General features: G+C 41.5%; 4 protein-coding genes and 1 pseudogene across 7 annotated transcripts; 2 read left to right on the top strand and 3 right to left on the bottom strand.

The window, feature by feature from the left end:
• Positions 1 to 269: 269 nt before the first annotated feature.
• On the top strand, positions 270 to 2,670 carry LOC111213506 (pentatricopeptide repeat-containing protein At3g04130, mitochondrial-like). The gene has a single exon (XM_048758602.1). The coding sequence runs from the start codon at positions 1,004 to 1,006 to the stop codon at positions 2,513 to 2,515; it is 1,512 nt and encodes a 503-aa protein (XP_048614559.1). The 5' UTR covers positions 270 to 1,003; the 3' UTR covers positions 2,516 to 2,670.
• A 577-nt stretch (positions 2,671 to 3,247) lies between these two features.
• Positions 3,248 to 6,047, top strand: LOC106349630 (E3 ubiquitin-protein ligase MIB2-like). 2 transcript variants are annotated; one of them, XM_048758601.1, is made up of 3 exons: positions 3,466 to 4,559; positions 4,643 to 5,508; positions 5,548 to 6,047. In XM_048758601.1, exons 1-3 carry the CDS (start codon positions 3,828 to 3,830, stop codon positions 5,912 to 5,914), a joined length of 1,965 nt encoding a protein of 654 aa, XP_048614558.1. In that variant the 5' UTR covers positions 3,466 to 3,827; the 3' UTR covers positions 5,915 to 6,047. The 2 variants fall into 2 exon arrangements, with proteins under 2 accessions (XP_048614557.1, XP_048614558.1); XM_048758600.1 differs by having other exon boundaries at positions 3,248 to 4,559; positions 4,643 to 6,047.
• Positions 5,944 to 13,073, bottom strand: LOC106429790 (disease resistance-like protein DSC2). 3 transcript variants are annotated; one of them, XR_007323965.1, is made up of 6 exons: positions 12,598 to 12,991; positions 11,177 to 11,656; positions 9,800 to 10,907; positions 9,417 to 9,719; positions 6,492 to 9,316; positions 5,944 to 6,303 (listed from the first exon to the last, which is right to left on the bottom strand). XR_007323965.1 is itself a non-coding variant. In XM_048758599.1 (5 exons), the coding sequence occupies exons 2-5, from the start codon at positions 11,641 to 11,643 to the stop codon at positions 7,658 to 7,660; spliced, it is 3,537 nt and encodes a 1,178-aa protein (XP_048614556.1). In that variant the 5' UTR covers positions 11,644 to 11,656; positions 12,598 to 13,073; the 3' UTR covers positions 5,944 to 7,657. The 3 variants fall into 3 exon arrangements, 2 of the variants coding, with proteins under 2 accessions (XP_048614556.1, XP_048614555.1); XM_048758599.1 differs by having other exon boundaries at positions 5,944 to 9,316; positions 12,598 to 13,073; XM_048758598.1 differs by lacking the exon at positions 12,598 to 12,991 and having other exon boundaries at positions 5,944 to 9,316; positions 11,177 to 11,728.
• On the bottom strand, positions 6,044 to 7,040 carry LOC125587363 (U11/U12 small nuclear ribonucleoprotein 48 kDa protein-like). The gene is made up of 2 exons (XM_048757629.1): positions 6,432 to 7,040; positions 6,044 to 6,370 (listed from the first exon to the last, which is right to left on the bottom strand). Exons 1-2 carry the CDS (start codon positions 7,038 to 7,040, stop codon positions 6,044 to 6,046), a joined length of 936 nt encoding a protein of 311 aa, XP_048613586.1.
• LOC125587362 lies at positions 13,061 to 17,397 on the bottom strand (annotated as a pseudogene).
• Positions 17,398 to 17,460: the final 63 nt, after the last annotated feature.

Raw genomic sequence — 17,460 nt, 5'->3', positions numbered from 1 at the left:
CTTCACAACTAGAGTATATCGACTGAAGTATATCTACTTTAGCTTATATATTTGATAGGGTGTAATTTATTATATACATACACGCACGCAAATTAATTACAAATTAATCAAAGCTGACTAACTGAATGTTACTTCTTACTAGTTGTAGGCTTGTAGCCATATTACTAAAAAGTTAGGTGTCTCAAGATGTCAAAACTAAACAGTAAATCTTTCCGGCCAGTTCCTTATCATATTATCCAATTGTCTAATGTAAAAAGGTTAATCGCCTTGTGATTTAAAACTTTTTTTTTCTTAAATATACATTTGATCAGTTATATTACATCTTGAGAAAACACATAAATAATTATCAGTGCCGGCTCAATTTTGGATGCATGTGGCTGTGTTTATATAAAAAAAAAAATTCTTACAAATTTAAGAGCCTAAACTTTTTTTTTTGAGGACTATTCGTATGTAATTCTTTTTTAAAAAATTAGAGGCGTATTGCAAATGTTTCACTACACATTCACCAAGGCCGGCTGTGGCAATTGTCTAAACTCAAAAAGTCGTTTATTTAGTCTTATTATACTGTTCGTTTTTGCTATACTCAATACCTCTCAACTAAGGCAGTAACAAATATTATTTACTGATTAGTCTAATTATATAAACCGGATGAAATTGGAACATTCTTGGCTTCGGTTTGCATAGTTCGGTTCGAGTTAAGCTTTTTCCCAGTAACTAATAAAATTCGGCCCATTTAAATGGGACACAAACGTTTCATATCATTTGGGCTTTTAATGGGCCATAGCATCGGTCCATTTAAGTGATTATAACCCCCTTTGTCAAAGCTCTCCGGCTAGGCTAAACGGCCGTCGTCGGTTTTCAGTTTCACGATTTCCTTTCGCTGGTACGAGTTCGAACTTCCGTGTCTTAATCCGACACATACCTGTTCTCACCGTTATTGTCCGAAACCGAGACAACACTTCACAACAAAATCTACTGTTTTTTTTTTTTTAGATTTTCCGAGATGTCTCGTCTCATTCAAAACCGCATTAAAAACACTTTCTCACGCCTCAAGCCTTCCATCGCTCTCTCCTCATCTACCCTCATCAAGAATCTCTCCACGTCTCCAGAGCCATCACCCGAACCACTCGACGAATCCTCGGAGATATGGAACGTCATCATAGGCCGAGCAGGCGGCGACAGAGTCGTCAGCGAAGACGAAGTCTTCCACCGCCTCTCAAACGATCCCTTCTGCAACAGAGTAAACCTCTCAGACACTCTACTCAACAAGCTCCTCCACAGGTTCAGAGACGACTGGAGATCAGCTCTCGGCGTCTTGAAATGGGCCGAGTCTCGCAAAGCCCACCACCACAAGCACTCACCCGAGGCTTACGACTTGGCGGTGGATATACTCGGGAAAGCCAAGAAATGGGATCGTATGAAGGAGTTCGTTCAGAAGATGAGTGAAGATAAAGCCGTGACGTTAAACACTGTGGCCAAGATCATGAGGAGGTTCGCTGGAGCTGGTGAGTGGGAAGAAGCTGTTAACGTGTTTGATAGGTTAAACGAGTTTGGATTAGAGAAGAACACCGAGTCTATGAACTTGCTGTTAGATACTCTCTGTAAGGAGAAGAGAGTCGAGCGAGCTAGATCTGTTTTATTAGAGCTAAAGGCTCACATTAAGCCTGATTCTCATACTTTTAATATCTTTATTAACGGTTGGTGTAAGACCAATAGAGTCGAGGAGGCTCTCTGGACTATCCAAGAGATGAGAGGTTATGGGTTCCGTCCTTGTGTGATTAGCTACACGACGATTATAAAATGTTATTGTTTGCAGTGTGACTTTATTAAAGTGTATGAGATGTTGAGTTTGATGGAAGCTAACGATTCTCCTCCGAACTCTGTTACCTACACGACGATAATGTCTTGTCTTAATTCGCAGAAAGAGTTTGAGGAGTCTTTGAGGGTAGCTGCGAGGATGAAACGGTCTGGTATTGAGGCGGATACTCTTTTCTATAACTGTTTGATTCACACGCTTGCTCGAGCCGGGAGGGTGGAAGAAGCTGAGAGGGTTTTCAGAGAAGAGATGCCTTCCGTTAACACATCTACTTATAACTCGATGATTGCTATGTATTGTCACCACGACGAGGAGGTTAAGGCCGTTGAGCTTCTCAGGGAGATGGAGGGTTTGAAGGTTTGTGAGCCTGATGTTCACACGTATCATCCTTTGCTGAGGTCTTGCTTTAAGAGGGGAGATGTGGTTGAGGTTGGGAGGTTGTTGAAAGAAATGGTGACTAAGCATCATTTGAGCTTGGATGAGTCGACTTATACTTTTTTGATTCAGAGGTTTTGTACAGCTGATATGTGTGAGTGGGCGTATTGTCTATTTGAGGAGATGATTAGCCAAGATATCGCGCCGAGGCATAGGACTTGTTTGTTGCTATTGGAAGAGGTTAGGAAGAAGAATATGCTTGAAGCGGTTGAGAGGATTGAGCATGTGATGAGGACTGTTAAACTTACTGCCCCTGTAAAGTGAGGTTATTATTAGTTACTACAATGCTGAGAAGTGTTCATTGTTCTGTTTTGTTCAACCACATTGTTAGTGTAGATTTCAAGTTCTTTGGTCATGGATAAGACTTGGTGAAATTTGTAACTTAATGGAGTTGAATGATTCAGACACAGTTTAGGCAAGTTTAGTTTGTTGTCTGCTTTGACTGAGATCATTGTAAGACCGTCTCAGGATCCAGAGTTTTGCCAGGACTCATTCACATCAAGAGATTATGGGAGTGGGATCCAATACAATTAAGCATTGAGTTTAGGGACACATAACATGTGCTTGTAGATGCGTCCACACTCCACAGTCACCACACCGACAGAGAGGTAGATCTACAATAACCCAAAGGCCAAGGCAAAAGAAAATATCCATTTTGTTTGGACTTTTTTTCTTCTTACATATATTAAAATAAAGAATGAATAGTCTTCTTCAAACTTATAATGATGGTTAAGCTGGTAACTACAAGTCATAATGCACATTTATTGTATGATTGATTATAGGGCCCTTAAGTTTAAAGCCACCACAAGTGGGCATTTTCTTGTTTTTATCAAAATTTAGAATAGTTTAGGAACTACCACTCACATGTCGTTTAATTGTGCATAAATTAGCAAACCTCAACGTCTGGTTTCAACCAAACTAGCGACGCGCCTAATTAGATGAAACATCATTCCATTATTGTTTCCTTTTTACATAGTTCTTATCCGCTTTCTTACAAAAATTCAACAAAAACATAATAATAGACGATTCTGATAAGTAGTAAAAATGTGAAACGAAAATTCTTGCAGCTGTTTAAAATGCTTTAACGTAATTCTTTTTTCCTCTTCTGGAAAAAATTAACAGCTTTTACAGAATGATTTGGAATATACTGTACTAACTACTAACCTTTTCATGATGGTATAAAAGATAAAACACGTAAGGATATGGTCCACTCACGGGAATGGAATCTAATATATTTTCGATGCCGATCAAAATAAACTTTTTAAATAATTTTTTCTGGTGATTTGATCAAAAAAAAAATAATAATTTTTTCTGGTGAAAGCATACAAAAGTTTCTGTCTTCGCCACAACAACACAGCCCTCAAGGCTTCTCCTTTTTGTAGTCTTCTGCTTCATATCTTTGTGTTCTGTCGTAAAAAGTCTCCATTCATTTCTAACCATTCATATTAACTCTTTGTAATCTACTTCCTCTGTTTTCTTGAAGTTTCCTATACATATGCTCTGTTTTCATTGAACTCCTCCATTGGTTTTGGTTTACAAGAGAACCGGGTTCATTATCTAAACCGGGGCAAGGGACATGCCACCACCGCCGATATTTCCTCTCCGTTGGGAGAGCACAGGAGACCAGTGGTGGTACGCTTCCCCAATCGACTGCGCCGCGGCTAACGGTCTATACGACGTCGTAATCGAGCTGCTTCACCACGACACGAACCTTCTCGTCAAACTCACCTCCCTCCGCCGCATCCGCCGCCTCGAAACCGTCTGGGACGACGACGGAGGAGACGGAGATATCTCCTCCCAGGTGGCGCTGAACCGCTCCCGCGTCGCGAGGAGGCTGTTGGAAGAGTGCGAGATCGGAGGAAACGGAGATAACTCCCTCATCAGAGCTGGATACGGAGGCTGGCTGCTCTACACCGCCGCCTCCGCCGGAGATTTGGGGTTCGTCAAGAAGCTTCTCGAGAGAGATCCGCTTCTCGTGTTCGGGGAAGGAGAGTACGGCGTGACGGATATTCTCTACGCGGCGGCGAGAGGTAGAAACGGCGACGTTTTTCGTCTCGTGCTGGACTTCGCTTTGCTGCCGGCAGATATCGCCGGCGTCGAGGAAACGGACGGCGGGAAACTGACGGAGAGGCAGTTAATAGTAAAGGAAGAGATGGTTAAAAGAGGGGTCCACAGTGCTGCGAGAGGCGGACACGTGGCGATCTTGGAAGAATTCTTACTATCTGGTAAATACGACGCCGTTTCGGGGCTCAGAGATGCTCATGGCTCTACTCTCTTGCACTCTGCTTCTTGCAGAGGTCAGATCAAAGTAAGAACAACAAAATCAAATAATTCTTAAAATTAACGTATTAATTCACATATACATGAATTAAACTTTGGAATATAATGTAGGTGGTGAATTATCTTATAACGAAGTATGATTCGATCATGGAGGTTAAAGACAGCCATGGAAACACAGCTTTACACATAGCTGCTTACAAGGGTCACTTGGCTGTAATGGAGGCTCTTATAACCGAATCTCCACCGTTGATCTCAGCTGTTAACAACGAAGGCGACACGTGCCTACACATGGTGGTGTCTGGTTTCGCAGCGTCCGGGTTTAAGCGGTTAGACAGACAAATGGAGCTTCTGAAGAAGTTAATCTCAGGAGGAGGAAGCTGCTCCGTTGACTTTTCTGAGATTGTCAACGTTAGAAACGCTAACGGAAGAACTGTGGTTCATTTAGCCGTGATGGACGTTCTGAACACCGTTAGACATGACGTCGTTGAGATTCTGCTGAGAGTCCCCGGGGTTGATCTCAACGTTGCTGATGTAGATGGGATGACTCCCGTTGATTTGCTTGAACGCCAAACGCCGAGAACGTTGGTTTCTGATTTATTGATCAAACGGCTTAGATCCGCGGGCGGGAGATCAAACGGCGGTTGTGAGAAGGTTATACCGTTTCGAGAAGAGCGTTACGGATTCTGCGGCAGTCCAGGAACTGCGTTTGAGATATCTGACTCCGAGATTTTTCTGTTCACTGCGGCGAGAACGGATCATCATACCGCTTCAAACGCTGAAATGAGTCCAGACAGAGAGAGTTTAGACGGGATCAGCGAGTGTTCCACCGAAATGACAACGCATTCGAAACGCAAACGCAGTACAGGAGCGCGTCTCAAGCTTCTGTTGCGGTGGGCTAAGAAGGAAGAAACAGAGGAGAATCGACGTTTCTCCGGAGATGATAACAACAACCGTCGTGTGCTGCCTCTCAGAGAGATGTACTCGAGATCAAGGTCGCCGTCTGAGGTTGGAAACAGAGGAAGAGCGTTTCCGATGAGAACAGAGAGCGGTGATCTCCCGAGCTTATCGGTGAGGTTGAAGTTCACGGAAGGGTTAATGAAAGGAGTCGTGGTTCAGGAGTCTCCGAGGTTTGTGTTTTCTCCTCCGGTGGTTTCTGATTACTCTGGAGCTCCGTCGTCGGCTTGTACGTCGCCGTTTCAGACGGTTTCTTCTGAGTTGGAGAGGAAGACACCTGCCGTGAAGAAACAGAGATCTTTTGTGAACAGGTACTTGTGTTTCAGCGGTGCAGGGTTAGCCATTGACGGTTCTTCTGAGATGAGTAATGGCTCTGGTACTCGTCTTGGTCCCAGGAGTTTCAAAAGAGTCATGTCTTTGGTTTCTTAGATACATACTTTCCTTTCTTGTGTCACACGTTACCTAATGCTCATGTATTTCTATAAGTAAAGAACTGAATACAAACATAGTATTGTTTTTAATGTAAAAGCATGGTAAAGGTACTGCCGATGCTTCATGTCAACTTTTACTGCAAGATTGTCTCAAAGTCAGACAGACCAACCTTGTTCTGCTATTGCAGCTCAAAATCCGCTCCCCACCAACTGCATTAGCATCAGACTCTAATATAAAAACACTAGCTTCCTTGACAGCAGCTTTCATAGACAACCTAAACAGCAAGAAAACATGATCCCTCATGTATGTATCCATTATAACACCGTATCTCGTCGAATTCACCAGAATCCATGTCCTCAACTCACTCATTTCAACCGCTTCTGAACCTAGAATCGAACAAAGAACACTGTAAGAATACGAAGTTGGATAATCTCTCCATCCTCCAATCTCATTCTTTATCACACAAACATCAGACGGTAAGAGCCCTAACGATTTCTCCAACACACGGAAGAACCTTCAAACTCGCCGCATTCAACATAAAGAACACTAGGAAGTGTAAAACGTCGCGTTTTACCATCGAGCTCGGAGAAGTTAACAGCGCCAGGGCAATCGTTGTAGAAGAAGTTGTGCAACAGAGATCACCATTCAGCTCTGGCTCACACGGTAAGTCGAGCGTGTTTCGGTAGCTACTGAACGATCCGAGGAGGTGAGTGAGATCGAGAGGCTTCGGGCAACAGAGTGAATGGAGGAAGAGAGCTTCAGGTGGCATGAGGTGATTTGGATCAAAAGGGCAACGAACGAAACCGTCCTTGTGGAGAAGAGAAGAGTGGTCTAGAGATAGATTTTGCGAGAGGGAGTCTAAGGTGCGTTGACATTCTGATAATAGAGACTGTGGAGAGGAGAGTGTGCCGGAGAGCTCGCGAATCGGTGGCGGAGATGGAGGGATTGAGTAAGTGTTGGAATTTTGCGGAGGAGGAGGAGGAGGATGAGCTCGGTGGAAGAAATTTGGATTGGGGTTTTGGTAGGGAGGAAACGACGGCGGTCGATCCATCTGGCGACGGCGAAGCTTACAGGCAAAAGCTGATTTGATAAAGACGAGACGAGACGTTTCCCTATTGCACATTTAGTGTGTCGGATGTTAAGCCTATCTAACTAGGCCCATTTAGTTTTACGTCAGGCCCATTAGTTAAAAAAAAATATCGACTTCTGATCAAATACAATACTCCGAATCGGATCAGATCAGTGGAGAAACATGCATTCTTGTTCCCAAATGAATAGTGCTGTGACATGTCATTTTGACCAATATTTGCTTACAGTAGATGCTTCAAAATACAAACAAACTGATAGTCTCACTGATATGTACATGCTTAATGCCATAGACCAAAGAGGTAAAAGTAAAATCAAAAAGCTTTTCTGGTCTATTTTAAACAAGAATGCCTACCTAGCTCTAATGCACCCAACTCTGTTCTGCTCTCTGTACTCTTCATCCATTGACCCTTCAATCCTTCATCTTCTCCACACCATTTGAAACTTAATCTATGGCTACCATAGCTTTTTTTACTTGATTCTATGGTTCCATCATCTCATTTTTAATTGCTTTCAACATGTAAATGATTAATCTAAACCTTTCTTAATCATATATCAAGCAAAAAAAAAACAAGAATATGGCTTAGAAACGTTTCGGAGACGTCTCCGTCAACTCACCAATCCGTCCCCATTTGAGTCCTCGCCGTCCCTGCATTACTCGAGACGTTGACGTTTAAAGGAGTACACGTGCCGTACCCGCCCCCCGGCTGAATCCGGTACGTGAGACGGCACCAACTCAACGTCCCCGTGCATTCTAACCTCATCATGAACACCAGGGTCTTCCAAGAGTTGTACCGCAAAGTCTTTTACATTCTTACCAGAGATCTTGAACTCAAAATGAAGCTCGCTGAAATTCACATCTGTTTCAGGAAGGTTTAGTGAAATGGAAGATTTCAAGAAATACAGATGCTCCTTGGATCTAAGTGAAATGAAGCTTGCTGTTAGCCGGTATTTGCATGATCCATGTCCAATATCGACGCCATTCTGAACGCACCAGATGTCACATGAAAGCCTCTTGCTACCCATCCATTTATCGTCCTTATCATGCCCAAAAGTATACCCAAAAGGATGCTTGTTTTCTATATAGTGGCCAGGCAGTAAAAGGCAAGCTCTAAATCTGAAGAATAAAGGAAGAGGGCTCTGATCCAAATTGACAGTTAGTAAACCCTCTCTTGCTCGGTGATCAAAGTCTGCAGGCAGTTCTCCACCAGGTAAGAGCGCAAACTTGTAATCCGATTCCTCGATGAGTTCTCTCGCTGCTTCGCTCAGCTTGAAACAATTAGCAAAGCTGAGACGTCTCTCTGGATTGGTAAAGAAGCCATCTATTCTCACCAGCGACTCACAGTTAGATGCATCAAGGAGTGATACGAAATACGGAATGTTGGGCAATGACACAAGATTCTTGCACCCTTTGAGGTTTATACGTAAATCACCACCTGAGACCGTATTGCTCAAGTCCAAGTCCAACTCTTCGATGTTGTCAGGAAAACTATGGAGCACCCGAAAGCTGCGGCAATCTTCCAAGTTCAATTCAAGAAGATGGGACCAAGACCATACGGACGAAGGGACTTCTTCTATAGCAGTATTGCTCAGATCAAGATATCTAATGCTTGTAGATATCTCTGGAAACGTTCTCAATTGTGTACAGGAACTGAGATCAAGTCGAGAGAGAGATTGCAGGTTGACGTTGGTAGGAAGGACCTTTAGCTTCTTGCAGAGAGGCATGCTCAGTTCAGTGAGACGTGAGAGATTCTGAATCGATGGAGGAATTTCTTCTATCCCCGTATGGTGCAACTGTAATACTTCGATGGTGTCAGGAACATCTGGAAACACCTTGAGGTTTCCGGCAATCTCTGTTGAGAGTTTACGAAGACACGAAAAAGCCATGATTGATGAAGGAAATTCTTCCATCGCTGTATCACTAATATCGAATTCTGTAATGTTTCCCGAAACATCAGGAAAGCTTCTCAACTGTGACCCAAAATGGTTCAGCTTTGCGCATCCTGCAATTCCCAGCTTCTTTAACTTCTTGAGGCTCCAAATAGAGGATGGGAGTTGTACCAGAGCCCGGCAATCATTCAACGTCATGAAATTAATGGCATTCCCAATGGAAGAGGGGATCACTATCAACTTGGAGCAACCAGCTAGATGCAATTCCTCCAGACTAGTGGACTTCCCAATGAACGAGATCTTCGACATAGTTGAGCAAAAACAAGCATTCAGTGCCTCAAGATTAGTGACATTAGACAGATCCGGAAGTTCTTTGAGGTAGAAGGAATGAGTCAGGTCCATCAACTTCAGACATGGGAGCGGCTGCTCATATTATAAATTAAGGCAAAAGACAAAACCACGTTAATATATTTGAAATGCAAAGAACTTAATTCAACTGTAACGCACACATAAAACTACTTACAATAGGTCCTTCCCACAGCTTCTCAAGCTTGCTGTGCCTCATCACGAGTTTGACAAGGCACCGCGGTTGAAACTCACGAGGAAAACATGTCAGTGGAAACTGATCCCATTCAAGAAATCTAAGTTTACTAGCTCTAAATTTCAGACCCTGCGGTAAGAGAAGTTTGGTGTTTTCATACACACTCCCTCTACGGAATCTTAAGAACTGGAGCCTAGACATCCCTTTAAAGGCTTGCTCGTCAATAATTAAGTCTTCCCTGACCTCCGATAAGTCAAAATCTATTCCTCGAACAGATTTAGTGCCCTGAGAGTACTTAAATTAGCTAAAACTGATCGAAAAATAGTAGCAAGAAAAGACTGGATACAGTTTATATCAAAACTTACAGCATTTTCCTCGAGTACATCGCAAATGTCCTGAGCATCCACCAAGAACTGACGTTTCCCAGGATCAGAAACCGACTGTTTACGAACAATTTCTTTGGCCAATTTCTCCAGCAAATTATGCACCACCAACCATCTCCGCTCCTGTAAAGATATGAAACATTTATCCACCAACATTTGGAGCCCGTGGTTGACGTTCAAAAGACCGTCCGCAAGACACTCCACCACGTCATTAATGTGCCCACCTTTGAAAAAACATGCTATATGAAGAAACAATTCCTGAACTTCCTCGGATAAAGCATCATAGCTGAACCTTAATACTTTCTCAATCTCCCCATCAAGACTCATCCTTAGGCTAGGCAATGCATGTATCCACTGATCTCTGGACACTCCTCGTAGATATGCGCCAAAAACACGTAGACCCAAAGGAAGATGACCGGCAAGCCGTGTAACTTCTATGGCCATGTCCTCAAACCCAATTGACGGTGAATTTTGACGAAAAGCAGACAAACAGAGAATTTCAAGAGCTTCAGATGTAGATGGAAAACCCACTTGGTAAATATGGTTGATCTCATGTGCTACCAAAAGCTTTTTATCCTTTGTGGTGATGATAATCCTACTTTGAGGACCAAACCAGCAAGTTTTGTCAGTCATGGCTTCTAGCTGCTTTAAGTCATCCACATCATCAAGAACGACAAGCACTTTCTTGTCCTTCAGCCTTGCTTTTGCCACACCCAAATGACCTATTTTAAGATCTTTCTGATTTAAGGTCTCAGACAAAAGTTGTTCTTGTAAATGCAACATGAAGGCGTGCTTGTCTCGATAGTTTTGCTCAAACTTTCCTTTGATACTCTCAATAAAAGCAGCATGTGTAAACTTACTTGAGAACTCTCTAAATAAAGCTCTGGCGATGGTCGTCTTACCAATTCCAGCAGGACCCCAGATACCAACCATCCGGACTTCATCGGATTCAAAGGACAACAATGACTCTATCTCCTTGATATGAGTTCCAATCCCAACCAAGCTGTTGGAATCATTTGATGTTGTGGAATCATTGAACTTGTTCGAAATATCGGTAACAATTGTTTCAATCATGACCACATCATCATCACTTAAAGAAAAAAAAAAGATGAATACCTCTGTTAATTAGTCAGGACATAAATGACACGCACATCAAAAATATATCAACAGGACAAATAAAATTCACATGATAATGCCCCATATATATCTCTGCCCCAGATCTAGACAAACTTAACTCGCAAAAGTATAATTAATGATCCTACCTCACTTACTCGCTATAGTGTTTACCAGATATATATGCAATGAGATGTGTTAAAAAGATTAGGACCAATCAATCAAGTGGAAATAGAAAAGACTTACTAGTTGCTTGTATGGTAACCAGCGATTTGAGCCACAATCTGCAAAGCTTGTCTCCATCTCTCAACTTCATCCGTTGATTTCTCTGCACAAGTTTTATGAAAGACAGCTCCAAAGTCTCCCTTCTGATTTTTCACGTCAGATGGATCCACTTCATAGAAAATCACCTGCACGGTCTGCTTATCTTCTTCCCAACACTTCATGATCTGCACCAACTCGTTCAGACACCAGGCTGATGAAGCGTAGTTCCTCGTGATCAAGACAAGTGCAATTAACGATCCTCTTATAGCTTCAGTGAGCTCGGGACCAATCAACTTGCTCCTCTCTATGTCATTGTCTATGAAGACGTCGATTCCTTTCTCTTTGAACTCCTTCAGTAAGTAGCTGAGAAAGCCTCTACGGACATCTGGCCCGTGGAAGCTAGGAAAGACATGGTGTTTACATTGGCGAGACAAAGCAGAAAGAGCCATCAGACGAGCAGATCTGAAAATGTATTTCAAAAAAAAACAATCAGCGGAATGAAATAAAAAGATTTTAACAACTCGCAATCAAGTCTTTCATTACCATCAGGAAGATTCATGGAATTTTAATAGACTAAGACAATTGGGGAAACAAAGTCAACAAATGGTGACACATTCTATGATGAAAAGGCCAAAAGTTGACGACAAAAGCTGATATCCTAGTCATGTCTAGGCCCTACCATCGTTTGTAAGTTTCTAAGAAGTCAAGAACCTTTATTATTGTGAGACTAGGCCGCTTATTATCTTCACAGACACGCTGACATACATGTAGTTTCAATAAAAATGTCTCTTACACTGGACTGAGAAATATGGGTCGATGAATTGAAACATTAAGTTATTCAAGTTCCATACATCTTAGTTTATATAAGACTATGCAACTTCTTCAATCGATAGATATAAAAGAAAAATACTCTGTTTGCAGGAAAGAAAAGAACAAATTTTCAGAAGTAATAAAATATTGTGGTCACTCTATTTCAAAAAAAGGAGGCAGCAAGGAAAAAGAAACGCAAATTACAAGGAAGCAAAGTCTCCATCACTATCTAATTTCACAGATATGCAGTTTCATGGCAAAGAGAATCAATATCTCAAAACTGTAGTTGCAAAAGTCATGACTGAACAATCTCCCAAGACAGGTAATTTGATTGTTTCACATCCAATTCAAAGGTTCAGAGACAGATACAGTGACACTATTGATGCAACATGATGACACTTTTCATCAAAGCCTCTGAAACAATATACAAATATGGTGTTCTCCAATGATATTCAATTACAAAACTGAGAAATAAAGAATGATATAGAGAAAAACTCAACGAAACAATGTTCCAACGAGAATGATAGAAATAAACACACAGAGCAATAAATTTTTTTTATTTTAAACACAGGCGGAATCTAACGAATACTAACCAGTCGTGTGCCACTCAGAGAGATGTATTCGAGATCAAGGTCGCCGTCTGAAATGGGAAACAGAGGAAGAGCGTTTCCGCTGAGAACAGAGAGCGGCGATCTCCCGAGCTTATCAGTGAGATTGAAGTTCACAGGAATCTCCGAGTTTTGTGTTCTCGCCTCTGGTGGTTTCTGATTACTCTGGAGCTCCGCCGTGTAGCCGTACTTTTCTTTCTTGTATCACACGTGACCTAATGCTCATGTATTTCCATAAAAAAAGAACTGAATACAAACAAAGTATTGTTTTTAATGTAAAAAACATGGTAAAGGATGCAAAAGAGGATACAAAAGAGGATACTGACGATGCTCCTTGTAAACTTTTACTGCAAGATTGTCTCAAAGTCGAGACCAACCTTCTTTTTAACTTCAATCTCTTTCTAATGGATTGTATTTATCTTCAAACGAGTTCTGTTTCCTAGGTTCCCTACTGCGGCGGCCGAGAGGCTAACCAAGACAACACTCGAAACAAAACTGGACACTCATACGTTCTGCTTTTGCAGGTAAAAATCCGCTCCTCAGCCACAACATTAGCATCAGACTCTAACATAAACACAATAGCTTCCTTAACAACAGCTTTCATAGACAACCTAAACAGCAAGAGAACATGATCACTCATGTATGTATCGATTACAACACCGTATCTCGTTGAATTCACCAGAATCCACGCCCTCAACTCACTAATTTCAACCGCTTCTGAACCAAGAATCGAACAAAGAACACTATAGGAATAAGAAATTGGATAATCTCTCCATCCTCCAATCTCACTCTTTATCACACAAACAACGATTTCTCCAACACGGAAGAACCTTCAAGCTCGCTGCATTCCACAGATAGAACCGTAGGAAGTGTAAAACGTCGCGTTTTACCATCGAGATCAGAGAAGTTAACAGCGCCAGGGCAATCATTGTAGAAGAAGTCGGTGACGTCATCTAAGGAGAAACAGAGGTCACCGTCGCCGTTGTTCAGCTCTGTCTCACACGGTAACTCGAGCGTGTTTCTGTAGCTACTAAATGATCCGAGAAGAGGAGTGAGATCGAGAGTGCTTGGGCAACGAAGTGAATGGAGGACGAGAGCTTCCGGTGGCATGAGGTGATTTGGATCAAAAGGGCACCGAACTAATACAAGCAGCATGTGTAAACTTACTAGAAAGCTTTTTATATAAAGCTCTGGCGATGGTCGTCTTACCAATTCCAGAAGGACCCCAGATACCAACCATCCGGACTTCATCCGATTCTAAGGACAACAATGACTCTATCTCCTTGGTATGAGTTCCAATCCCAACCAAGCTGTTGGAATCATTTGATGTTGTAGAATCGTTGAACTTGTTCGAAATATCGGTAACAATTGTTTCAATCATGACTGCATCATCATCACTGAAAGAAAAAGAGATGAATACATTTTTCAAATAGTCAGGAAATAAGTGACACATACATGAAAAATATATCAACAGTAAAATGAAAAAATCACTTGATAATGCCCAATTTCTATCATCTTCCCCAGATCTAAACAAACTTAACTCGAAAAGTATAACTATTGATCCTATCTCACTCCCTCGCTAGAGTTTACCAGATATATATATATACACTGAGATGTATTAGAAAGGTTAAGACTAATCAATCGAGTGGAAATCGAAAGGACTTACAAGTTACTTGTATGGTAACCAGCGATTTGAGTCACAATCTGCAAAGCTTGTCTCCATCTCTCAACTTCCTCCGTTGATTTTTCTGCACAAGTTTTCTGAAAGACAGCTCCGAAATCTCCCTTCTGCTTTTTCACGTCAGATGGATCCACTTCATAGAAAATCACCTCCACCGTCTGCTTATCTTCCTCCCTACACTTCATGATCTCCACCAACTCGTTCAGACACCATGTTGATGAAGCGTAGTTCCTCGAGATCAAGAGAATTGCAATTAACGATCCTCTTATAGCTTCTGTAAGCTTGGGACCAATCAACTTGCTCCTCTCTAAGTCATTGTCTATGAAGACGTCGATTCCTTTCTCTTTGAACTCCTTCAGCAAGCAGCTGAGAAAGCCTCTACGGACATCTTTCCCGTGGAAGCTCGGAAAGACATGGTGTTTACAATGGCGAGGCAAAGCAGAAAGAGCCATCAGACGAGCAGAGATGAAATATGTCTTTCAGAAAAACCAATCTGCGATATGGAAAAAAAAATGATTTTTATGGACACAAATGTATTATCAGCGTAGTAACCCACTTATAGAAGTAAAGTATGAGAACTCCATCAAAGTCTTTAATTACCATCAGGAAGATTCATGGAAGGTGCTGTAGACTAAGACAACTGGGAACACAAAGTCTATAAATGATGTCCCAGTCAGGTTTAGGATCAACCATCGTTTGTAAGTTTCTAAGAAGTCAAGAACTGTTATTATCTTGAGACTGGGCTATTTTACTTATCTTTACAGACTCACATACATGTAGTTTCAATTAGAATGTCTTTAAGACAACAAAACAACTTCACTGGATAATAAAAGAAAAAGCTATGCTTGCAAAAAAGACAAAAATTTAAGAAGTAATAACAACCCGAAATCCATATTGTCGTTAATCTATAACAAGAAGGAAGCAGAAAGGAAAAAGACAAGAAAATTCCACGGAAGCAAGTAATCAAATCAGAAGTCTCCATTAATCAATTAAAGTCATATGACTGAACAATCTCCGAAGATGCTAGTTTGATTTTTTCTTCAAGAGAGAGATAGGAACTTAGAGGAGGACATGTGACTAACCAAATCAACATTTACAGCAATCCGATCAGTTCTAGTCAATGGCAATACATACAAGTTTTCTCAAACTAAATTCACACTACACAAATCTGTTATTCTCCCCAATGATATTCAATTGCCAAAAAAAGGATACAAAGAAAAAAATCTACGAAAGAGTGTTGCAGTAAGACCAAAAAGTACGAAAATTTGAAAGAAACAAACTCAATTATAGTTTTTAGTATTAACCTGATTTGATAAGCGTTGTCTGGGAAGACAATCATGATCAATAAAAGATCGGTAGCTACTAGCTGTCATAACACCCAAGCTCAGCTACCCTAAAGAGTTATCTGTCCAACACATAAGAACCTTCAAACTCGCTGCATTCAACAGAGAGAACACTAGGAAGTGTAAAACGTCTCGTTTTACTTACCATTGAGCTCAGATAAGTTAACAACGCCAGGGCAATCGTTGTAGAAGAAGTTGTTCCCGAAGTCTGTGACGTCATCTAAGGAGAGACAGAGGTTACCGTCGCCGTTATTCAGCTACGGTAAGTCGAGTGTGTTTCGGTAACTACTAAATGATCCGAGAAGAGGAGTGAGATCGAGAGGCTTCCGGTGGCATGAGGTGATTTGGATCAAACGAAACCGTCCTTGTGGAGAAGAGAAGAGTGGTCTAGAGATAGATTTTGCGAGAGGGAGTCTAAGGTGCGTTGACATTCTGAGATTAGACACTGTAGAGAGGAGAGTGTGCCGGAGAGCTCGCGAATCGGTGGCGGAGACGGAGGTATGAAGTAAGTGTTTTGGGAGATTGCAGAGGAGGAGGTCGGAGGAAGAAATTGGGATTAGAGTTTAGAGGAGGAGCTCGGTGGAAGAAATTGGGATTAGGGTTTTAGTAGTGAGGATACGACGGCGGTCGATCCATCCGGCAACGGCGAAGTTCACAGGCGAAAGGAGATTTTGAAAGAAATTGTTATGAACCGTTGCTGAGACGAGACTTTCCCTCGTACGAATTTAATGTTTCGGATTCAAGCCCATTTAGTCAGACCCATTAATCATTTCGTGAGGCCCATTGTCTTAGGAAATGCTTTTATTTTTAAAACCCACGTAGGTAATGTAGTTTTAGATTGAGAGAATTCGTGGGATATTCATAAGAGGCGACAAAATGTACAATATAGTCATGTTATATTACATATCTAGTGAAGTGACAGATTTCGTCTAAAATTGACGAATATAGTCCTGCAAACGCATGCGCGTGTGGAAGCCGACGAAAGGTAATAGCCACGTGCTTAATTTTGCTGTACTAAACCTATACATAAAATAGTCTGTCACTTCTATCACTTAACATCAAACTTAATTATTTAAAGCACTGTAATTTTTTGCCCGGTTTGAATGTAAGCTGCAAATTGCAAGCATTAGAAGTATCAGTAACAAGTGCAGCGGAGCTACGAATAACGGGGTAGCAGTTACAACAACAGATAATTCTCCATCTCTGAATAAACGTCAAAAATAAACTATACTATCGACAATGTAGTAAGGGTACATTGCCAAACAAACTGGTGTCCTCTAATTTTGTTTAGGTTCCACTTTTCTATGCGAGGGTGAATAAGTTTCCACGTATTGAGTGTTTGGTATGAGAGATATTGCACCATAGGGAATCTACGAAAGATATGTATTTTCAAAGACAAGAAAATAAACAAAAGCTTGGGTGTTGCATGACAAAGAAATGCATAAGGTTGGGTACAAAAAGGTTATCCCACTGATGGAAACTAGAAAAGCTTCATGTAGGGGGAATTAGAAAAGTATTTGAACTATAAGACGGTGCTTGTCTGAGGAATCCGCACCGGCAGGCCATGGAGCTTTGGAAACGGATGCACTTGACGTCGCAGATGCCAGGCAGATACAACCTCTTACCATAACATGGGGCATCAATGGTTGTTAGAACATGGAATTTCCAGATCCGGCAAGCAATCATCCAGCATTATTGCACGGTTGATGCATACATAACATGTACAACATAATAAGTAAGAACGTGGTTCCATTAAACCAAACATATATGACGGAATGGTGGTGTATGAGAAAATGCGAACAATAGACTATATTATACTCAATG

Source organism: Brassica napus, chromosome C5 (genome assembly GCF_020379485.1).
Source record: "Brassica napus cultivar Da-Ae chromosome C5, Da-Ae, whole genome shotgun sequence".
Classification (NCBI taxonomy): Eukaryota; Viridiplantae; Streptophyta; class Magnoliopsida; order Brassicales; family Brassicaceae; genus Brassica; species Brassica napus.
The sequence above is the reverse complement of the archived record's forward strand: the minus strand, read 5'-3'. Positions and strand labels throughout refer to the sequence as shown.

Coding starts and splice junctions, on each gene's coding strand:
- LOC111213506 (XM_048758602.1), top strand. CDS start 1,004: ATGTCTCGTCTCATTCAAAACCGCATTAAAAACACTTTCTCACGCCTC.
- LOC106349630 (XM_048758600.1), top strand. CDS start 3,828: ATGCCACCACCGCCGATATTTCCTCTCCGTTGGGAGAGCACAGGAGAC. Junction 4,560..4,642: donor CTTGCAGAGGTCAGATCAAA/GTAAGAACAACA, acceptor AATATAATGTAG/GTGGTGAATTATCTTATAAC.
- LOC125587363 (XM_048757629.1), bottom strand. CDS start 7,040: ATGTGCAATAGGGAAACGTCTCGTCTCGTCTTTATCAAATCAGCTTTT. Junction 6,371..6,431: donor TGAATGCGGCGAGTTTGAAG/GTTCTTCCGTGT, acceptor TGTGTGATAAAG/AATGAGATTGGAGGATGGAG.
- LOC106429790 (XM_048758599.1), bottom strand. CDS start 11,643: ATGGCTCTTTCTGCTTTGTCTCGCCAATGTAAACACCATGTCTTTCCT. Junction 10,908..11,176: donor GGTTACCATACAAGCAACTA/GTAAGTCTTTTC, acceptor TTTTTCTTTAAG/TGATGATGATGTGGTCATGA. Junction 9,720..9,799: donor ATGTACTCGAGGAAAATGCT/GTAAGTTTTGAT, acceptor AAGTACTCTCAG/GGCACTAAATCTGTTCGAGG.